The sequence below is a fragment of the Trichechus manatus genome, unplaced genomic scaffold (assembly GCF_000243295.1).
Source record: "Trichechus manatus latirostris isolate Lorelei unplaced genomic scaffold, TriManLat1.0 scaffold00037, whole genome shotgun sequence".
Classification (NCBI taxonomy): domain Eukaryota; kingdom Metazoa; phylum Chordata; class Mammalia; order Sirenia; family Trichechidae; genus Trichechus; species Trichechus manatus.
The window spans coordinates 20,002,721-20,025,649 of NW_004443973.1; the positions used below are offsets into that span (position 1 = coordinate 20,002,721).

A 22,929-nucleotide genomic window follows, 5' to 3' on the forward strand; every position below is an offset into this window, starting at 1 on the left:
CAGACATAAGGCTGCTGACTTACAGGCTGCAGAGGCCAGTGAATCCCAAGATCAGCAGGCCGTATGGCATGCTGCTGGCACAAGTCCAAAGGACTGGGGGTCAGATGATGACGTGCTGGATGCAGGATCCAGAGTGAGCAAAAGCCAGCGAGCTTCGCCAGAATGTCCATATAGTGGATGTGGGCCACAACCCCAAGTAAACTGTCCTTACAACTGATTGGCTGATCACATCAGATGAAATTATGGAGGTGATTATGTTATATCACAAAATGGAGGATAACTACATCATTACATAAATGCCAGATCACTGTGAATCATGGCCCAGCCAAGTTGACACACAACCTTAAACATCGCATACAGTTAGGATGACTCATTTTCATTCATATAACTTATAGATCTGTGGACCTTTTTAATTAAAGGCTTGTATCTTTCATCAGCTCAGAGAAATTTACTTTTTTTTTTTTCTAGTTTCTTCTATTTTCTGTTTTTACTCTTCTTAGTTCGCATTTTATACGTATTGGTCTTTATAGATTATTTCTCTGTTTTTTTCTTTTGTTTTCATTTCTTTGAATTTTTCTTTCCACATTGTGGAAGATATCTCTCATTTTTTCTTCAATACCACTTATTTTTACTTTATGTATTATAATAATAAGATCTTATTTAACATATTTTTCATACTATTTATAATATCCAGAATTGGTCTGTGGTTCTTTGATTGCTACTTTTACACAGCCGAACATTCTGTTTTATCAAAGCTAGAGCTCCTTGAGTCTTTACCACTTCTGAGGATGCCAATTAGAATTTTTAAATTAAAAATTTTTAGATTAAAAATTTTTAAATTATCTCTGATATTTTCAGGAGAGATTTGAGTTTTTTCTGTTGTTCATATTTACATTCTTTCTCATACTGTTAAATTTCTTATGTTTGGTGATCCTTGATCATCATTATCTTTATCAGTGTGAGAGTGTTTGTTTAGGTTTAAGTTGTAGGTTGTTTCCTTCCCTGTTTCTTTTTTGGTCTCTTTTGGAGATTCTGCATTCCTCTTCTCTTAAGTCTTTACATAAGGTGGACTTTAATTGTTTTCGGCATCTGATTCAAAGATTTTAATCTTGAGGACAGGAAACAGGAGAGGGTTGGGAGATTTATCACCTTCCATCCCTCCCACCCCTCTCTATCATACAGTTCATATCCAATTTCCTTTCCAACTATTTGTTTTTATTTATAATGTGCTTATAGGTTTCTCTAGATATGCTCTAAGCAGTTTCTTTGGATCTGTCCTCACCATCATTTCTCTTGTACCCAAGTTCTAGCTGTAATTTAATGTATTCTTATCAGTCTAATCCTAATGACTTTCTAGCTTGTAGAAATTCTTTTAATTTACAGTCTTCTGAAGGTACATTTCTTATATCTCATCACAGTAAAGAAAGACATGATTTCTTCTTTCTCAGCAAGGAAATAATTTCTTCTTCTTCTCTGTCTCTTCCTTCTCCTCCTCCTCCTTCTTGTGATTTTAAGGTTTTGAGGGGCATGAAGATACTTGTGTTCATTCTGTCCTTTTGATCTAAATGAACCATTCTGATTCTCTAAAACGACCATCATGCTCTGTCCCCTCCCTCCATGTTTTCCCAGACTCATTTTATATACATGTTTATCATCACTAGTAACAACAACAAGAAGCGTGTATAATGAGTCAGTCAGCAATTTCTCTGAAAGTCGAAATTTTCTGTTACAGGTTAAATCAGTGATAAATCCTAGACCTTCCTCATAGAAGTAATAACTGTAAGAGTGGAGGGAGGAAAGTAGAATAGAGGTAGATCACATCAGGCTTATTAAGTGTGGAGACTGATGCCATGTCATATATTTAGGGAAGTGAATGATCTTAGTAGAGTTAAATGAACTGGTAGAATTAGAGGTACCAAGTTTACATCTAAAGATCTAGACTGTATATTAATTGTTATAATAAAATAAAGATTTTTCTGAAATCGGTGTTTTCAGGACAACATTTAGATTTAGTGTCCACACTATTGATCACTAAGAGAACTTTGTCAGATAGCAAAAGAATATCCAAATGTTCCCGTGGAGAAGAAGACTGTGTGCTTTTGTTCAGAATAAATCATAAGGCTAACAGTTGTTAAGATGAGAAAGGAGGCTTGTCCTCTATCTAACCAGAGTGCCTAGTCCTTCCACATTGACTGTGCATGAACATAATGCCTACTGTATACCGAGAGCACTCTTCTAGGTATTGTGGGAGAAGCAGAGGAAATAAGAGCTTAGGTCCCATACTCAAGGATTATATTTTTGTTGGGCATAAAACTTAGGGGCTATGAAAGAATTTATAAGTTTTCGAAGCAATGTAAGTACAGAACAACTCATGAGAAATGGAAAAGTTTTAAGCTCTAAAAAAGTAAAAGGCAAGAATTATATAATTTAGATGAAGGAATGATTTCTTGGGGGAGTGAATTTTGATCTGAGTCTTTTGAGGGAGATAATGAATCTGGATAGGCAATGAGCTACTTCAAATGAGTAGCAGTATATACAGGGGCAAGAGGAAGAGACAGAGAAAGTTGGGTTTTGTGTAAAGCAGATCATTTGGCTAAAGATGTATTGTAGGACTTACTAATCAAGAAGCTTTCTTCCACCTTATACTTTTTTTTCCTGTATAAAAACCATGGAGTAGACGGTGTAATGTTAGAGAGAAGTTAAGACATATTCCTATTTTAAAGGAGCCCACATTCTAAAAATGATAGAAAGTACACACACATATAGGAAGTAGTAGCCGAAGTTTGAATAAACTAATATATGAAAAATGGTAAACAGGCAGTATGAAAATGGCATATATGATTTGAATCTGTAAAATGGGATTAAATAATACCTATTTTACAGAGTTAGAATAAAACATAATACCAAATGTAAAGTGCCTTAATAGGCAATTGATACGTATTTGTCTCTCCTTCTTTCTCCACCTCCCAACTCTAAGGTAATATGTGCTATAAAATGGAGAGATGCTTGAAGGATGCACTATCAGTGAAACTTTCAAAAGATGTCTTACCTGACTTGGACCTTGAAACAAGTGAGATAGGGAACAGTATGTGCAAAGAGGTGGGAACAGAATGTGCATTTGGGAGCTGTTAGAGGATTCACTCTCTGGGTGTTGTAGGCTATTGTTGAAGTTGAATGGGAGAAAAGGTATGAAAGGTGGGCTTGGGCCCCAGAGGTTGGCCAATACTGTGTAGCATTCTTCTGCCCAGATCCCACCTTCTGCACTGCTTTGACTAATTACTTTCATGTTGCCATGCATCAGCTCCTTTGGTAATAGGAATCAGTTGATCAACTTTGAATACTGCATAGTAAATAACACAGTACTTTACACATAGTAAGACTCACAGTATATATTTATTAAGTGGGAAAATAAAACAAACAAATGCTGAGATACATGAGAAACCAGGACTGTATGAAGATGGCATTTTATGCTAATATTATTTAAAATTAGGTAATACCATTGTACAATGCAGGACATAGTATTGTGGGATGGAATAGTGGAGTGTCTCAGAGAAGGTCACATGCTGTTTTAGCTGTAGCCTATTGGCTTATAAGCTTTGTAAACTTCGGCAAGTTCTTTTCCAGTATGTGTTTGTATCTGAGATCAGTTCCAGCTGTCTGCTCTTCTGGCCTTAGCTGCCTCACCTATTCAATAGCTAGTGCCTACCTCATAGTCATTGTGGGGGTTAAATGAAAACTAAAACAATACTTGGCACATATTGAGTACTTTCATAAATACTATTAATAATCATCATAATAGTTATTTTTGTAATTCTCAGTACTCATTGAAAGCTTGATACACATGTATTTTGAGTGGCAAAATTCAGTCTTGTTCTATCAAAATACTGAACAAAAATACTAAATAAATGTAAGTGCAGGAATCAAGTCGACTACATCTGCGGAAGGAGACGATGGAAAAGCTCAATATCATCAGTCTGAACAAGTCCAGGGACCAACTGCAGAACAGACCATCAATTGCTCATATGCAAGTTCAAGTTGAAGCTAAAGAAAAATTTTAAAAAGCTGATGAAAGCCAAAGTACAACCTTGAGTATATTCCACATGAATTTAGAGACCATCTCAATAGTAGATTTGATGCACTGAACACTAATGACAGAAGACCAGATGAGTTGTTGGATGACATCAAGGACATCATACATGAAGAAAGCTAAAGGTCATTAAAAATACAGGAAAGAAAGAAAAGACCAAAATGAATGTCAGAAGAGACTCTGAAACTTGCTCTTGAATGTAGAGTAGCCAAATGAATGGAAGAAATTGTGAAGTGAAAGAGCTGAACAGATTTCAATGGGCAACTTAAGAAGACAAAGTAAAGTATTATAATGAAAAGTGCAAAGACATGGAGTTAGAAAACCAAAAGTGAAGAACATACTCGACATTTCTCAAGTTGAAAGAACTGAAGAAAAAATTCAAGCCTCCGGTTGCAATATTGAAGGATTCTACGGGCAAAAAATGATACAGGAAGCAAAAAAAAAAGATGGAGGAAATACACAGGGTCACTGTACCCAAAAATAATTGGTCGACATCCAACTACTTCAGGACGTAGCATATGATCAAAAACCGATGGTACTGAAGGAAGAAGTCCAAGCTGCACCGAAGGCATTGGCAAAAAACAAGGCTCCAGGTATTGATGGAATGCCAATTGAAATAAATGTTTCAACAAATGGATGCACTGCTGGAAACATTCACTCGTCTATTCCAAGAAATTTGTAAGTTAGCTACCTGGCCAACCAACTGGAAGAGATTCATGTCTGAGCCCGTTCCAATGAAAGGTTATCCAACAGAATGCGGAAATTATTGAACAATTATCATTAATGTCACACGCAAGTAAATTTTGCTGAATATAACTCAGAATTGGTTGCAGTAGTGCATCGACAGGGAACTGCCAGAAATTCAAGCCTGATTCAGAAGAGTACGTGGAACAAGGGATATCATTGCTGATGTCAGATGGATCTTGGCTGAAAGCAGAGAATACCAGAAAGATGTTGACCTGTGTTTTATTGACTACAAAAAGGCATTCAACTGTGTGGATCATAACAAGTTATGGATAACATTGCAAAGAATGAGAATTCCAGAGCACTTATTTACACTCATGAGGAACCTGTACATAGACCAAGAGGCAGTCGTTTGAACAGAACAAGGGGGTACTGCATGGATTAAAATCAGGAAAGGTGTGTGTCAGGGTTGTATCCTCTCACCATACTTTTTCACTCTGTATGCTGAGCAAATAATTCAAGAAGCTGGACTACACGAAGAAGGACGCAGGAGCGTCAGGTTTGGAGGAAGACTTGTTAACAACCTGTGATATGCAGATGACTTGAAGCACTTACTGATTAAGATCAAAGACTCCAGCCTTCAGAGTGGATTGCACCTCAACAAAAAAAAAAAAAAAAGTCCTCACAGCTGGACCTATAAGAACTTCAAGGTAAACGGAGAAAAGATTGAAGTTGTCAAAGGTTTCATTTTACTTGGATCTACAATCAACACCCATGGAAGCAGCAGTCAAGAAATCAAAGGACGTATTGCATTGGGCAAATCTGCTGCAAAAGACCTCTCTTTAAAGTGTTCACAAGTGAAGATTTCGCTTGGAGGACTAAGGCGCACCTGACCTAAGCCATGGTATTATCAGTTGCCTCATACACGTGCAAAAGCTGGAAAATAAATAACAAAGACTGAAGAATCGACGCATTCAAATTATGACATTGGCAAAGAATATGGACTTCCAGAACAAATAAATCTGTATTGAAAGAAGTACATCCAGAATGCTCCTTAGAAGCAAGGTTGACGAGAATTCGTCTTACTTACTTTGAACATGTTAACAAGAGGGACCAGTCCCTGGAGAGGGACATCACGCTTGGTAGAGGGTCAGCAAAAAAGAGGAAGACCTTCAACAAGATGGACTGACACAGTGGCTGCAACAACGAGCCTAAACATTGCAATGATTGTGAAGATAGTGCAGGACTGGACAGTGTTTCGTTCTGTTGTACATGGGGTCACTATGAGTTGGAACCAGCTCAGTGACACCTAACAACAACAACAACATTCTGTAACACTTCATTGTTGTCCTTATTGTATTAAAAAGCAGAAATTTTATGCCACAATTTCTTTGTTTGGAAATAAATGACTGATGACAGTCTAGGAGAATGCATCTTAGGTCTGATTTCAACAGTGGGAGTTTAAGAAGTGCTTATTGGCATAGGGTCTTCCAGGCCCTATGCAGACTTAATTTCCATGATCCTCCCAGCAATTCTAAAAGTGTTTGCCACAGTTTGTTTTATCCTCATTTTTTAGCTGAAAAAATTAAGACTCAAGTCACAAGATTAGTGAGCAAGAAATTCATTTATAATAATGAAAAGAAAGGATGACCTAAAGTTAAAATTTGAATTGGTGTCTAAAATAACTATGAAGTAAGGATAAGGTGTGGTCAATATGAACACTTGACAGTGATCATTAAGAATTGAGACTCTGCATGTCTTAAGTGTGATTGCCATCTCTTTAGCATTTTAGCTTGTTAACTACAAAAAGAAAAAATTTCATTTTTCAAAGTCAGTTAGCTTTTTGGTAACAGAGTCACAAAATGCCACATTTTACTGTTCATGATTTTCACTGAAAATTTATAAGCTTTAATTTTCAAGGGTTCCAAAGATACGCTTTTTCACATCTTAGCAGTTATTTATGTCAAATATTTTTAAGCCTTTATAGGGTAGGTATATTGCTCTGTAATAAATACAGGACTTCATCACTATTTTCAGTGCTTGAAAAGCTCTATAAACTCATTGCCGTCAAGTTGATTCGGACTCATGGTGACCTCACGTTTTAGGGCAGAAGTGTATGTCAGAGGGTTTTCAGTGGCTGTAATCTTACAAAAGTAGATTTCTAGGCCTTTCTTCCATGGCACTGCTGGGTGGATTCAAGCTGCCAACCTTTTGGTTAGTAGTTGAACGCAAACCTTTTGTGCCACCCAGTGGGCTTAAAGAAGCTCTACAGGGTGATGTAAAACAGCATATCTCACTTCCTAATCATGTAGACTTCAAACCTTCAAGTCTTCTTTGAGAATCTTACTCCCTATTTGTATCTGCATATTCTTTTCCCCTAATCAGTTTTCAAAGCAAATGCCATTTCTTCCTTGAAGCCTGCTCTGATCTCACCCCTAATGCATAGTATCTTCTACCTTGGTATACCCACAGTACTTGGCATTTAATCAATATGGATTAATGTAGTCCATTACCGAGTGTGATTTTTTTAATTTAAAAAACTAATATCTCTATTTCACTATGAGCCAGTGAACATATCTTATTCAACAGTATGTTTCTACTGCCTAATGCAATGCCTGGCACATAGTGGGTACTTTGATCAATGATTTAGTGAAATCAATTGCTTTGGATGTGGTGGAACCCCCCAGTAAGATTTTTCAGACCAGATGTGACATTTTGTGATACTCAAAACCTAAATGGAGAAAAGAAACAAGGAAAAGCCAAATATAGATAATGGTCTCGACTTTATGTAGTTCCCATGGGCTTTGTTATTGTTGGCCTGCCAAAAAGTGGCTCAAGGTTAAACCAGGCTCAATCTTTTACTTCACAAGTGATAACCACTCTCCTCCCTGTATTAGATTTTTTTTGGTGGTTTTATTTTAAAAGACCATGGTAAACCTTACTGGATAAGGATAAGGATCAAATTAATGCTGCTGAGCTAGATCTGGTTGTAACTTTTTATGCTAAGTGCATCCCCCTGCCCCAGCTACCATTATGAGGGGTTGTAGGTTTTGAAATTCAAACTAGGTTTTGAAATTCAAAGTAGTGTCTAGTAGACACTAGAGTTTGTAGTGTCTCTTTTTCTCTTGAGGAATATGAGCTCACCATGCATATAAAACACACTCAGGTATAAAGCAGTAAAGTGAACCCTGCAGTTTAGATAATGAAATGGAAAGTTTGTGTCTGAGTTGCCGAGGATCATCCATTTTGCCTCCTTACTGCAGTGATCTCATTGTAATCTAGAAATTTCAAGGAGTTCTTCTCATGCTGAATGCTGTGGGGCAGTCCGTGGGTCACGGTTAAAGAACACTGTGCAGGGTTAGTAAAGCTTGTTAAAATGTCGGTCTAGAAGGGGTTTCATAATTGTGAAAAGTCAGATTGGTTTTAATATTTGAATACTTGTAGTCATCTTTTAGTATTTCACTCTTTATTTAGGCTTTATTGAAAATTTTCTTGTTAGCACTATTTTTAGTTGTGACCCTTCTCTAACCAAAAAAGTACTAGAGTAACTTTTTTAGTTATTCTAAGAAAAAAGACAAAGTGGTTATTAAAATGTTGAGGTACGTTTTTGCAATAATTGTTGTTTAAATGCTTTTGATTAAGGAATATGCTAAATTACACACATCTTTTTAAAAACATAAATGTTTGAAATTTGTATATTATAGTTTAGTATTCCCCTTATGTTTAAAATTATTATTTAGGTTGATTGTAAGGTAATATTTAACATTGTGTGAGCTCAAGGATAGCTGAAAGGTCCACAATACAAAGATCTCAGCTGTTTAGGGGATGAAATGTATAAATACATATTAAAATATTTTATTATAATAAATTAACACTTTGGGACCCACTCTGACTTCAAGATTATTTTTTGAGCCACATGTAATATGTTCATATTGGCCCATTCATCAATTTTATGAGTAGCATAAGTAAATTTAGTTCATCTACATATTTATATACTTTAAATAGACCAATGTAAATAGTTTCTTATCTGCCATATGTTGAACTGCTTTAGTAAAGTAAAGATATAACTGCCTAGTCAACAAAGATGGCATTGAATTGCACTGTTTTGGAAAAAAAAGTTAAGTGAACTAGATGCCTGTTAATCTGGTTCTTTAAATATCATAAACAAAAGTATCAGAATGTGTTTCCAAGGACAAAGGCGGAGTTTTCTAGGCTTCGATTGGTTGCTGCCTTTTCCAGTCCCACAGCCATCCTTAATTGGCTTTGGGTAGATTGGAATCACATAAGCAGGGTGACATTTATTACTTTCCCAGTTGTGTCTTTGCACTGAGCCCTGAGATTCCCAAAAAGTAACCGTAAAAGATTTCTTTCATTTCGTCCATGATCTACAAGAGGGATCATTCGGAGAGAAGCAGGCATGAGTTTGAGTGCGAGGAGAGTCACTCTGCCTGCAATAACGCCAATAGTTCTCCAGAAAAGGGTATGTGACTCCTTTTTTCTTTTCTTTTACTTGCTTCCCCTGCCCCTTACTGTGTGTTTATTACTGTGTGGGAAGCTTTAGTTACATATCCTGAGAGGGACTATAAGTCATTGAGGCTGTAGGTAATTAAAGGATATATTATTGGAATCGAACTAAGAAAAAAAAAAAAGCTGTATTAGAACATTGCTGTAGTAAAAAATCTCTATATAAAAGCAGCTTGATCTCCACTTCAGGTCATTGTGATTTAGGAACTGTATTGAAGCTTTTTCTTTTCTTTCTTTCTTTAACTTCAGGCCTGTGTGCCTTTAGTTCAATAAAATCTGCTAGCCATTATGTTTTATATTTGTTTACCAAGGGACAGTTTCTTTGTTTCCACTATAGTTCATATTACATCCATCTTCATTGTTGAATGGGTTATATTATTGTTTTATGTTTTAAATATATGGCACCAGTTTATTGTCCTAAAGATTCTACCCATTTCTATTGAGTTTCTGCCTGTTTGCTTAAGAGAAAAAATTCCATTAAATTCCACTGTGAAAACTCTTTCTGTTAATTCTTAATGCAATCAATCTTGTATATGAAAATATTTTATCTATTAGTTTTTTGTAAGGATTATTTCATGTGTTACTTGCAACATTGCATTTTATCAGGTGACACATACACCCTTTAAAGTAGCCGTGTGAGAAAAACTGATATACTAAACTTCTCTTGTAAATACACCAACTAAGAACATCGCATTGCACTCCTTAAAGAATACGTTGCATTGAGAAGGAAAGCACCAACCTACATTTTTGGCAGTATGCTTTCTGAATGGTTGTGGTGACATAGAAGCTGTGATGTTTATTTCCATTCTCAGCTTTTAATAATTAACTGTTAACTCCATATTAGTGCATTCTGTTTAGTCATGCTTTATTTGAAATGTGACAAATCTAACAATTAAGGCTTTTTTCAAAGCAGGGTCTTTTTTTTTTTTTTTTTTAGTTTAAGGTTTTCAGTTTATTTTCTTATGCAAATGGAACATTCTGATACTTTTTAAAATGATATTTAAAGAGCTAGATTATACACTAGGACTATTTAAATTAGTATTAGAATAGCTATATGGTAATTTTGCCATTGTTTATTTTTCATCTTTCTTGATGCCTTTTATCTGTATAATTTAAGCAAACTTAATTAAAAACATTTTGCTTTGAGCTTGAATCTTCGTTTTAGAATTAGGATTAGCAGAACATTAATTATGATGATATAGGTTCTCTGACTTATTGGGGATATGAAAAGGTATATTAACGTATATCAAATCTGTGTTCCTATGTTTGAATTCTTCCTTAGTCATTTACTGTCAGGAGTTTAGATTGACCAGAGCAGTTTCACCATGTAGTTTATTTGGACGTGCAGGTTGGTGTGGTGGAAAGTATATTGTCTGGACTCTCTGTTTACTAGCTGTATGACCTTGGACAAATCACTTAAACGTTCATAGTCTTTAAGGTCTCATCTATAAGATAATAGCTGAAGGGTTTTTGTTAAATGATCTTTCCAGTGCTCTTTATGTCTATAATTCTGTGTATCAAAGAACATATTTTATGTTTTCACAGTTACAGTAGAACTATTTAAACCAGTTCTTACCATTTTAGACAGTATATGAACCTGTTGTCATTGAGTTGATCCAACTCATAGTGACCCTGCAGGACAGAGTAGAACTGCCCCATAGGATTTCCAAGGAATGCCTGGTGGGTTCAAACTGCCAACCTTTTGGTTAGCAGCCGAGCTCTTAACCACTGTGCCATCAGGGATCCTAGACAGTGTATATAACGTTAGAAAAAGATGCTGTCATTTTCAACAACTTTGAGCAGTTAGTCTAGGAGAAATTGATATGAGTAAAACTTGGCTAGAAAATAACTTCAAGCACTGAATGGTAAGTAGCAAAACAAGACTGCTCTGGAAAGCTGTGATTATTATTGATGTTAAATCTGAGTTGCCAATGGATAGTATCATTGTGATTTCTCTCGGTCTTTTATAATAAGCTTCTTTAGGTTTCTATTATATAACTATGGAAGTAAAAATTCATGCTATTTCTTTTCAGTGAGTATACATACTAAATGTTCAGATAATGTAGCACATCATTTGCTGAAAGTACTTATGCTGTTCCTTGCTCCTGACATTTTAATCCCCAGAGGACCCATTTGTCTTTTCAGTTTCTCTGAAAATCTTAATGTCTCTTTTTTAAGGAATTGGATGGTTTTTCTGACTAAAAAACATCCATCTGCTTTGGTTACACTATGACTGAGTTGTTTGTTTTTTTTTTTTTAGATAGGAAAGCCAACAGGAGCATTATTCCACACTTGTCATTTTCTGTATGCGCCATAATTTAACACTATCTTACAAATTAGTACCTGCATTTCTTGGAGTATTTTGGGGGACATATTCTCATTTTCCCAAGAATCCATGTGCTTTTTTCCACAGGTTTGGCATAAAGTTTGCTTATCCTGAATGAGTGGCTCTTGTAAGATAATTTACCAACTGGAATCCTAATCATTTGAAAGGCCAGGCGCATCTCTGAAAATGCTCAGTAGTGCTCGGAAGTAATTTTCTCATCAGCTACTGCACCTGATCTAAATGGCCATAAGATTTTCTTGTGAATGGTTGGGGACTTGAATTTTAAACATGGTCCTTAACATGAGGTCCTTTTATAACTCACCAAATACTCTTTGATCTTTGAGTAACAGTGTGTTTTGGTAGAATCTCCCTTGAGTAAATTGGAAAAAAAATTGCCTTTCTCTAATTCTAGTAGAATCTGATTTCCCTAGTTTTAGAAAGTTTTAGTGAAGAAGGTTTCATCATCTCTCTCAGAAATTACCATATCCTCACCAAATGTTCTGAATGAATCCTTTATGTCATAGCATTTTCCTTAGATAACTCCTAGGTCGTGCTTTTTTTTTTTTCTTTCTTTTTTTTTTTTTTTCAGATGAGAAGACTGAGTCTCTCAGGAGTTGAATGACTTATGCAAGGTCACCCAGAAGGTCAATGGCAAAGCTAGAAATAGAATCTAGTTCTTGTGACTTACAGTGTGTTTCTCCTAGATACATGTTACCTACTGAAATTAATATGTTAATGAAATTGCCTTATGGTGTGTATAATTGCCATTCAGCTTCAAGTCTGGAATTAGCTTAGGCAAATCCTGTCATCTTCCTCTGCACCTCCACCAACTCCCATATGCTGTAGTATAGATACCATTTTATTCAGAAGGCAATTGTAAGCAGCAGAGTGAGTGCGAGTGTATGTGTGTGCATGTGTGTGATGGAAAGACAGTTTATACCCAGGGCTGTAGATTGGTAAATGATATCGAGAAACTATTTTAAGGTTCCAGAGAGATAACAGAAGACTCTCAAGAATTATAAAATATAACTTAAGTGCAATCTGAAATTCATAAGCTTTTTATGGAAAGGCTGCAAGGTCAGAAGACCTGATGTCCATATTACGACTCCTTGTGCCTTTATCATATTAACATTGTTTTCCAAATTATGTTTGCAAGCATTTCTGCATTTTTTTTCCACACTACAGTTATGCAGGATGTTTGTAAGCCCACAAGATTCTAAAGTGTCTTCTGAAGTTTCAGAGAAAAAGGAGATGATGTTTAGAATATATTTTACTTAAGATTCAAATCCTCTTGTAAATTTTAAATATAATGAATATAATATGGAGCAATGCCATTTATCAGAAGATTCGGTTCCCCCTCCATATAACAGAACAGTTTATGTTATGTCCATTTCCTTCTTCATGCAGTTAGAATCATTGCTGTGATTTTCTGAAGACGATTTTATAAAGTGAAAGAATACAGACCATCCCGTCACTGCCTTGCCCAGAAACTTTTAAACACGTACAAAATCAGTCCAGACTTAAGCACTTCCGGCTTTGAGGAGCTTTGGTTTCCACAGCTTCATCTTCTCCCTGAAGCATCCATTCCAGCACTGTTTTTGTGCCCCAAACAGTGTTTAACGTTTGCATCTTTGGACTTCTGCTTCTGGTGTTGCGCTCTATGACTTACAAACTCCATGCTCCTGTTTGCTATCCCAAATTCTGTCATTTGCCTAAGTCTCATTTCAGGCCGAGGTACTATTCAAAGTTTTCTATGACTGTTCTCATCGCAGTTAACTGTGTCTTGATTTAGTATCAGTGGATATGCTATGCTACTCATTTGTCAATTCAGTAACTACTGCCCTGTGGCATCAATTTTATTGTAACTTTTATGATATTTAAGTCTTCCTAACTATCCATAGATGTGTATCTTACGCTTTTTGGCTTTTCAAATTTGACTTTTAGGCTTCTCTTGTGTATTGTGTGTATTTTATTGTATCTTGCACCATCTGTTTTTCTAAATGCCTTTTTTTTTTTTTGTCTTGCAACTAGCCTTTAAAATTCTAACGGAAAGGATCTTATGATAAAGTGCTTTACAATTAGAGGTAGAATTATTTGCGTATAACCAGAAAACTCAAATATAGTGAATCAAACAGGGAGGGAGTTTATTTTCCTTCCACTTTACAAGAAGAGTAAGTCCAAAGCTAATGTAGCAGCCATACAGTATCCTCAGGCAACCAAGCTCCTTCTTGCTTTCCATTCTGTCTTTCTCAGTGTGTATCCTTTTTCCGTTTATGTGAAAGATAAATGCAAACTCTCCAGTCATCCTGTTCACATTCCTAGCATAGAGAATGGAAAGGACCAAGGGCATGCCAACCAGTTCTGTCCCATGTTATGTAGCCCTGGAATAATCAGCACTTCTGCTTGCATATCCTTGACCAGGATTATGTCACATGGCCAATGAAATTACAGGGGAAGCCGGGAAATGTGGGCCTTGAGCTCAGTACACTGCCCTACTCATCAGAATCAGAGTTCATTAGGAAGAAAGAGGGGAAGGATGGCTATTGATGGGCAACTTCTACTGCAAGGGCCTTGAACATATTAGGCATCCAGTAAATATCTGTCCCTTGGATTTTTATTATTGTCATGCCAGTTACAAATCTGATTATGCATTTTTGAATGACTATATTCTATTACTTGTATGTGGATAGTAGAAGCTGCTGGGGTAGGTGGGAAGAGAACAGATTTCCTGACTAGAGGAAGGTAATGAAAGTCCACAGATAGTGGCCTGACTTTAGATGACAGATTTGCTTGGAAGGTGGTACTAAAATGGTAATGAATATTATTGTTGCTCTTTATCTGGTGTTCCCATTTTTACTAAAGCTTGATTTTCTCCTGCTGTTTTAATTTTTATACAGGTAAACTTAGTTGCATACTCACCAAGGAAGGGTATCACACTGATGAATGGTTTTTGTGTTTTCATAAAATGTTTCCTTTCTTGAGAAGTGAGTATTTAGGAGTGTGATGTAGTAGAGCTTGTGTGTTTTAGAGCCAGGAGGCCCCCTTCATTTGAGCTCAGCTCTGTAACTAGCCGGTGATGTGACTTTGGGTGCATTCTTTTAAGACTTTCTGAGAATAAGTTTCTCTGTCTTGAGGATAATGATGCTTCCTCACAGAACGGTCGTGAGGATTAAATAGGATAAATATTTAAAAGTACTTGACACGTAGTAGAGGCTCAACAAATGTGAATTCCTTTTTTTCCTTACCTTTGAAATGGTGTGTTTTACTAGCTTCATAAACACTTTAAAATCTCTCCACTAGTATGAATTTAGATTTTTTATGTCCTGTCCTACTAAGATGGTTATCCAAAAATTTCCTCGTAGTGAATGAATCAAAAAAAAAAAAAAAAATAAGGTTGTCCTTGATATAATGCAGCCAGGAGGAGAGACAATACACCTTTCAAATGCGTGTTCCCTTTCTATAGCTTTAGGAGGTCTCTTAGATTGAACTTTTAAAAAGTAATCTAACTATTCTGTGCTCATCAGTATTTTTCTTTAATTTGCGAACATAGATTTAAATAAAACAGGATAGGTGGTTAGATTATTTCTCCTTTCAGTATCCGAGGGAGTATCAGACAGGGTCATCTGTGTTATATATTTGAAAGAGGTAAAGTGTACCTATGTTAAGGTATTGTTTTCAGTAGACAAGGGTGGAGCCAGTAGAATGTTAGCTATACCGTGGCACAGGGAATGCAGTTAGTACTACTATTAGTTGAATAAAAGCAATTTTTGAAAACACAAGGTTGAGCTCTTTAGATTCTGATTGTTGTTGGTATTTCCTTCTCTGCCTTTGTCTCTTTGTTGTTTTCACTTCATTTTCCCCAGGCTTTATCCCTTGTGATGAAAGGCCGTGCACTCAGGGCCAACCTCAGCCTGGTCCACCCTGCCTTTCTACTACCTTTATCCAGCTCACTTTGCTGCTATGGGCAATTTGGTTTACTCCCTATCCTCTGCAGATATCAATACTAATAAAACAGCTAAAATATGTTCAGTAGCGATGATAACCAACCAGCCCACCAGTTGTCATCTAGTCGATTCCAATTCATGGTGACCCCATGTGTGTCAGAATAGAACTGTGCTCTATAGTTTTTTCAATGGCTGATTTTTCAGAGGTAGACTGCCAGGCCTTTCTTCCAAGGTGCCTCTGGGTAGACTTGAACCTCCAACAGAACCTCCAGCCTTTCAGTTAGCAGCTGAGCATGTTAACTGTTTCCACAATCCAGGAACATTCTCTTTAATCTTCCCAAGAACTTATGAAGGATGGTGGATAAGCCTATTTTTTGGATGAGGAAACTGAGGCTTGGTGAATTACATGTCTTACCCAAGTACACTGCTAATATTTGACAGCCGCGGGACAGAGATCTAGGTCCATGCTCCACCTGGCACAGGACACTGCTGCTCAGAATTTGTCTCCATGTTGTATAATCTACTCTGGTGGCATAATGGTTAAGTGCTACGGCTGCTAACCAAAAGGTCGGCAGTTCGAATCCACCAGCTGCTCCTTGGAAACTCTATGGGGCAGTTCTACTCTGTCCTGTAGGGTCACTATGAGTCGGAATCTACTTGATGGCAATGAGTTTTTTTTTTTTTTTTTTTTTAATACTCATCAGGCAAATCTCACCTTTTCTGCTAAGCTGCCATTTACCATCCTAGTTATTTTTTGTTATTTTTTTTTGCTGTGTATTCACCCTTGCCTCAAAGATAATAGTGACTAGTCCAACATATCAGAGCTTCTTAGAGCTCAAAGGGAGTCAACAGGGTCTTTTGAGACTTAATCATAAATGCCTTATTTTGCTTTCAAAGTTTTATAATAATAATAATTGTTAACATTAATTGAGTGCTATCAGTTTGCCAGCATTTTGCTCATTTTACAGCATGAGGAAACGCAGACTCATAACTGAGAAGCTGGTGGACTAGGATCTGATCACAGATTAGGCTTCAGAGTCTACCACTCTGTTTTAAGCACCTGGACTGAGTTCCATGAGAACAAGGGCTGTGCCTCATAGTATTGTGTAAACTACAGTGCATGGTCTATGTCTGGCAATGCAGGCAGATTAAAAATAACTGGGCTGATTAACAGTCTTGGACTCTCGCTTGGGGCAGTCTGTAGGGCTGGCTGTCCTGGCTGTGCCCCAGCTCCCCAAGCCAAATCTAGAAAATCAGAATCTCTTTTTGGCAGAAAAAAAGAAGCAAGACTTTTGGTAATTTCAGATATTAAATCCCCTGAAGGGATAGAGATTTTCCACCCCTGAAGAATATTGGAAATGCTCCCTCCTAAGACAGTTCCAAAAGAGGAATTCAAAAATTGTTTTGGCAAAAACAGCATTGTCAGAAAGTGGTTATAGCCTCGTAATGGGTGGTACGTATTTGGCCATATATTCTTCAGTTATGTTTGTTAAAATATCAGGCGTATTGTTTCAGGTTCAGAAGACAAATTACTTTTGGTAATTCTATCATGATTTTAAGAAAAAATTTGACATCACCATTCTAAATTCCAGGGACAACTTCCAGCTTGAACCCTAGGAAAGACTACTGGTGATTTGACTTATATATACAAAAAAAAAAAAAAAGAAAGAAAGAAAAACCCTTTCTATTGAAGTTTAAGATGTACAAATCATTTATCTTAAAAATTCAAATATTAAGAAATTTTTAACAGGTCTAAACTTTATCACAAACTTATATTAAGCAGGAACTTTAACAGCGTTACAGTTGTCGTTTTCAAAACATTTTCCTTATTTGTACAGGCTAAAAATAAAGACTCCCTCTGCTGGCTGTTCCAGTATATGCAATTTTTCTGGCAAGTTATTCTGAGAAAAGTGGAAAAAAAAATTTTGACATTCAAAAAGCTAGGTACTTTAGGGGCATATATGCATATTTTTGTTCTAGTTTTTAGTTATCTAATACTTTTATCCAAGGTGTCATGCAGAAGCAGCAACTTAAAGAAGCATAAAAGTTGGATGAACTGAGTGGAAAGGACATAGAATTAGGTAGAAGCCGGGAGATGGAGTTCTGTGGCTGACCGGCTAGAGGACGCCGGTCAAGTCAGACCCCTCTGGAGTCTTGACTTCTTAATTTGTAAAAGGAGAGGATTTCAGTGGATGTTCTTCAGGAGCCCTTCTAACCTTTACTATTTTATAATTCTAATAGTATTGTTCCATTTCACTTACATAGAAATTACACACACACACACACAAATTTTGCACTGTTATAAATATTTAGGAAAATGAAGAAAAGTAAAATTACAAAATAAGTATAAATCAGCTCTCGCTAGTGCTGTCACATCATGGGAATGCTAAGATGTAGAAAGTGATGTTTTATATGCCATTAAAAGTTTATAGAATAATACCCCAAGTGTCCCAGAAAGACTGAACATAACATATTTCATTGATTTTAAGATGTGAAATTACAAGAAGCGTTGTTACTTTATATGCTTCCAATTAAACTATAACATACTATTGCTGGTTAGCTACATTCCCAGTTTCAGTGAAGGAAAAAAAAAAAAACCTTTTAAAAATGGATGAAATAATGTACTTTCTTAAGCTTTTCAGTTGATGCCAGGCAACTCAATGATTACAATAAAGTCTGATGTGTCCTTGTCGCTAATAAATAGAGCCTCTCCCCGTTTGGTGTTTACCCTTTGTCTCCTCTTATCTCTTCTCCTTCCACCTCTCCCCCAACTTGTCCTTCTTTCTCACTGCATGAACCAGTTATTTAATGTTTTAGCTTAGACATTCCGCATGGTTATTCTGGGAATAAACTAATGCTTAAAGACTGAAATGAGATACTGGAGCAATGCTGTGTCCAACACAAGCATGACCAGTGGTTTTCTGCTGTAAATATGAATAAGCATTAGCACTTGTGAAGGTTTTTATTTTTAATTTTATTTCAGAGATGAATTAGTCAGCACTGGCATCTTAGCAGGAATTGCATAAGTTTTAAAAACAACACCACTTCAGAGAACACTCCTTTCCTGAAGTCATTGGAAACTTTAGTGTGGGAATTGTGATTTGACCCTTTCTTTATTATTTCTATTGGATTTAGGTCTTAAAATAATGTGTGTGTGTGGTTTAGGATATTTCTTTAATTTAGTTTTTAAAGCTCACCTTTTTTGTGATGAGTTTGGAGCTGTTTCTTTTGACTTCTTCTGCCAGATAACTGAGCAACCTGTAAGGGCTTCCCATTTCTCTTTGTAAAACTGAATCTCTGCTTGAGTTTGAGTTAGGGTTTTTTTTTCCTAACCCGTGTCTGAGAGTCATGACACAACTGATAAAACTTAATGTAACTGATTTAAACATGTACTGCTAATGCTCCAGTAAAATGGGTGGTTGAGTATGTCTCTCATTAGAGACAACTTAAGACTTTCTCTGCTACCTGATTTCTCTAAACTATAGACTGTTTTGCTCTTAGTAAATATTGGACAACTAGCAAAATAATACAGGATGGCAATAAGAAAGCAACAGCTTTGTTGAGCGATTAGGTCTTTTGGAACCGTCTCTGTTTTTAAAATATAACATTTTAAAAACTACTGTTAGAAATTTGGAATAAGTGATAATGAATATATTATCTCCCATTCCCTTTGAGGGAACACATTGAGTTGCTTACTTCAAAATATCTAAGAATGTCTCCACTTATCTTAGGACACTGCATTCCTTATTTAGAAGAATGTAAAAATCAAGCCTACTCTGACCTCGATATAAAAATATTTCACATGATTTAGGTACATCGCCTAGCTGTTAAAAATAATAAAGAAAAAAGCCTGAAACAGAAGATGGTTTTATAATCCTACTATACTCAGATTATAAACATTTAGAGGTGTTTGGAAATAAGCTTCAGTTTGGGACCTAGTTGAGAGCAAATTTCTGTGGGCCTGGTTAATTTCTTTTTATTTCTAGTAATTAAGCACTTATATATATATATATATATATAAATTAATAAATTAATAAAAATATGTTTCTGTTTAAAAATTATATATATTTGATTATGGTAAGATCTTAGTATTTAAAAGTGGCATGTTTTTCCTAAAAGAGAAAATTTTGACACGGAAGATAATCATGCTCCAATTATCTTTTTTGTCCCTCTTTCACTTTCTCCCCACTCCCGCCCTTTTGTTCTTTCTCTCACTTTATAGTATGGATTCTTATTTATTCATGCTTTTTCTGTGCTCATTTTTTTTTTTACCTGCTGAATGTCTCTCCTTCTTCTCTCATATTTCCTCTGAAGAAGCAAAGGATAAGGGGAGGGAACCTGTTGAGTAATTAGTTACTTACCAATCGTGGCAGGTCCATTGCCCCCTTTTGGCTATATGGCAATGCCAGAAATGACCAAATGACATCCCTAAGTTCATTCAGATATTCTAGGATGAATCCAAATTAAAGAAGGAACTGGGCTACTCCACAGCATCCCATTCCTTGGAGCTGACGGGTTAGGGCAGAGAAGCTGTAGGAGGGGCTTTGGGAGGGGGAGAAAGGGCCCTCATGGGCTGACTGTTCTGCCCTTGCTCTGTTTTTTCCTAAGGACTTTCTAAATAATCACTTCTAGAATCTGAATTTCAGATGATGGTAGCAGATACATACTGAGTGTGCTCTGGGGACAAGGTGATAAATAATTGAATTGACTTTCAAATTCTATCTCTTTATTTTGTTTTTAAATTTTTTTTTGAAATGGCCTTTGTCTTATATTTTAAATGTTTTGTGTCTTTAGTCTAAAGGCTTGAGGGACCTCAAGGTCCTTCTGAAAAATTACCATATATTGCTATCTCTCCGTATTTTAACATTGTGTCTGTTGCTTTAAAAGTGGGTTATGTTAATTCTTAAAATCTCTTTACTTTTTATGGAGGAAATCGGGGGAGGGGGTTGATGTATAAGGTACAAACACGTGTTGATAAGGCTGTCACTCAAAACAGATCTGCTCAACCCTCACCCAGCAGATCACCTGCAGCAGGCCTTGTCTCTATTAATTTTCTTTTGCCAGTTACCATATGCTCCTAGAGCCGTTTTTAAAGCTGTAAACTATTCTAGAGATTAAGGTTGTTCTGATTGTCAAGATTACAGTGACATGGAAAGGTTCTGCCCAACACAGCCTGTGTGTACACTGTTGGCTGTCCTTGGACCTCTTTTCTGTTTATTCTGGTTGGATGTTATAGACAGACCTTATCAGTGCCATGTCTCTCTTCCTAGTCAAGTTTTAACCCATTGATGAAACAAAGAAGTTCCTATTCTTGTAAAGGGTCCAGGTAGGATTTCTTCCTGCTGGCATACAATTTCAAATGAATTCATAGATAAATAGATATGAATAATATTCTTTTCATGCTGTTAATTCACTTTATAAAGCAGCTGAGAAGTTGGGCCACTTAGCTAGGAATGTATCATATCCCTTTATTAAATAACATGATTATATAAATTTCAAATCTCCTTTTACCTCTAAGTATGCAGAGGAAACAGGACACCATTATTTTGCTCTAGTGATTCTTAAGAACAGCTCTGCTATTTGATTTTTATATGATCACAAAAGTCTTTAACTTAGTTTTAACCCATACTGCTCATGTATCTTTTGTGATGACTTCACCTTTTTTTTTTTTTTCAATAGGTTTAGTCTAGTAATAGTTTGGCAAGAGACATGTTAAACTCTTCTAGAGAGTTGTCTTAGATCATCTTTTCCTTTTTAATATTTTAAGGTGCAATAAATAGAAATAAAATGAGCCTTTTCAACAAAGGCAGCCCATTGGTAGTATAAGGAACTTTTATAATTACTGAGTAAGTCTAAGAGATGACAAGAATTTACTGCTGTGAAACATCAACCTGAATATAATTTTATTGTTCATAGATAAATAGTATTTTGGACAAGTGTCAGCATTAAATAGCATTAAAAAATAATTTTAGGGCTTAAAAGAAGCTCAAACAAAAGTGTTTAATTTTTTTCTCTCAGTAGGTGTTATTTGTTTGAAAAATGAAAACATGCACCTATTTTAGAAATTTAAGTTGGCCCTAAATACATGTCTTCAGTGGCAAACCGTTATTAATAACTGGATTTGCTGGAAAAAGAAAGAACTGCTCTGCCAGTTTGATTCTATTGTCAGGGTGGTTGCCAACATACCTGCTAAATACTGAATTGTCTATGTTTGCCAGCAGCACCATAGATGTATTCATTATCTGACTCTAAGTTATGTTATCTCTCTTCATTCCTACTGTCTCACCTAAGAAGCAAGAACTTGTAAGTGTTCTGCCATAGAACAGGAATATGAACTGGCATTACCACAGCACTGTGCTTTTCAGCTGTAGGTGCTCTTAAAACATAAGTGACCACAGTTATTAAATAAAATATCAAATACCAATAGGCATTCCTAAGAATAAATTAGCCTTTAAAATTCTGTTTCTCTATTTTTGACAAATTGTTTGTTTCAAATTTGCAACAGCATAATGTGAACAAAATGATGTTATTTCCCGATTGGTTATCTTTTTTATTTTTCCAACTTTACCTCTTGTACTACTCTTGCCCGCTTCTTGAATTTGGCTTAGGTTTCAGAACGTCTCTAGTTTTTCATTTTCTTTGCTTCTCTGAAATAAAAGACAGAGACTGCAAAATAAGAGGTATGTTTATGTTATCCCAGGTGATGGGCGTTTACTGTGAGAAAATACATAGTCAGAAAGTTCAGGGAACCTGTTTAGCAGCTGCCAGGTCATTCCTGTTCCCCCGTTTTTCTTGGGATGGAATGTACAGCAGGCCTCAGAGGGAACTGCTCCATATGAAGGACCCGCCTAGAGTCCAGATCCTCTTGTCCTCTCAGGAGTGGTCACTTTCATGCTGTTTTTGGCAGGAGCACCCCCAATGCTTGGTCCAGTCACTTGTAACCACAGCAGCATGTATATACAGTGGAAGTTAGTAGCATCCTTTCAGAAAATATATTACTTTTCTCAGAAGAGAGAGTGAAGTTTAATAGCCCTTAGAATTCCACCAGTTGTGTAGCACAGCTACAAATATGAAGACACACACTTAACAACAGTAGTTTACCCAGTTGCAAATGGGAGAAACACTGAGAGTTGAAGCACATTGTGAGATCATAGTGAGCCACATGTGTTAACCAAAAAATTGAATGAATTGAGGTGAAAGCGCAGAAAAATTAGCATCTGATTTTTTTTTTTTAATATTTTATTGTACTTCAGGTGAAGGCTTACAGAACAGATAGTTTTTCATGTAACAGTAACACACATGCTGTTTTATGACATTGGTTAACAACCCCACAACATTTTAACCCTCTAAATTCTCAACTTTTT

At 36.2% G+C, this 22,929-nt stretch overlaps 1 protein-coding gene across 2 annotated transcripts in view; it reads left to right on the plus strand.

Annotated features, from left to right (window-relative positions):
• GRB14 (growth factor receptor bound protein 14) overlaps window positions 1-22,929 on the plus strand; it is a 132,399-nt gene that overhangs the window by 53,780 nt on the left and 55,690 nt on the right. Inside the window, exon 1 of one of the 2 annotated variants that reach the window (XM_012555304.1) lies at window positions 9,017-9,251. The exons of the other annotated variant lie outside the window; for it this stretch is intronic. Within the exon in view, the coding sequence (XP_012410758.1) occupies window positions 9,189-9,251 (63 nt within the window). The 5' untranslated portion in view covers window positions 9,017-9,188. Of the gene's footprint in view, window positions 1-9,016; window positions 9,252-22,929 lie in introns of those variants that run through there. 2 annotated transcript variants of the gene reach the window in all.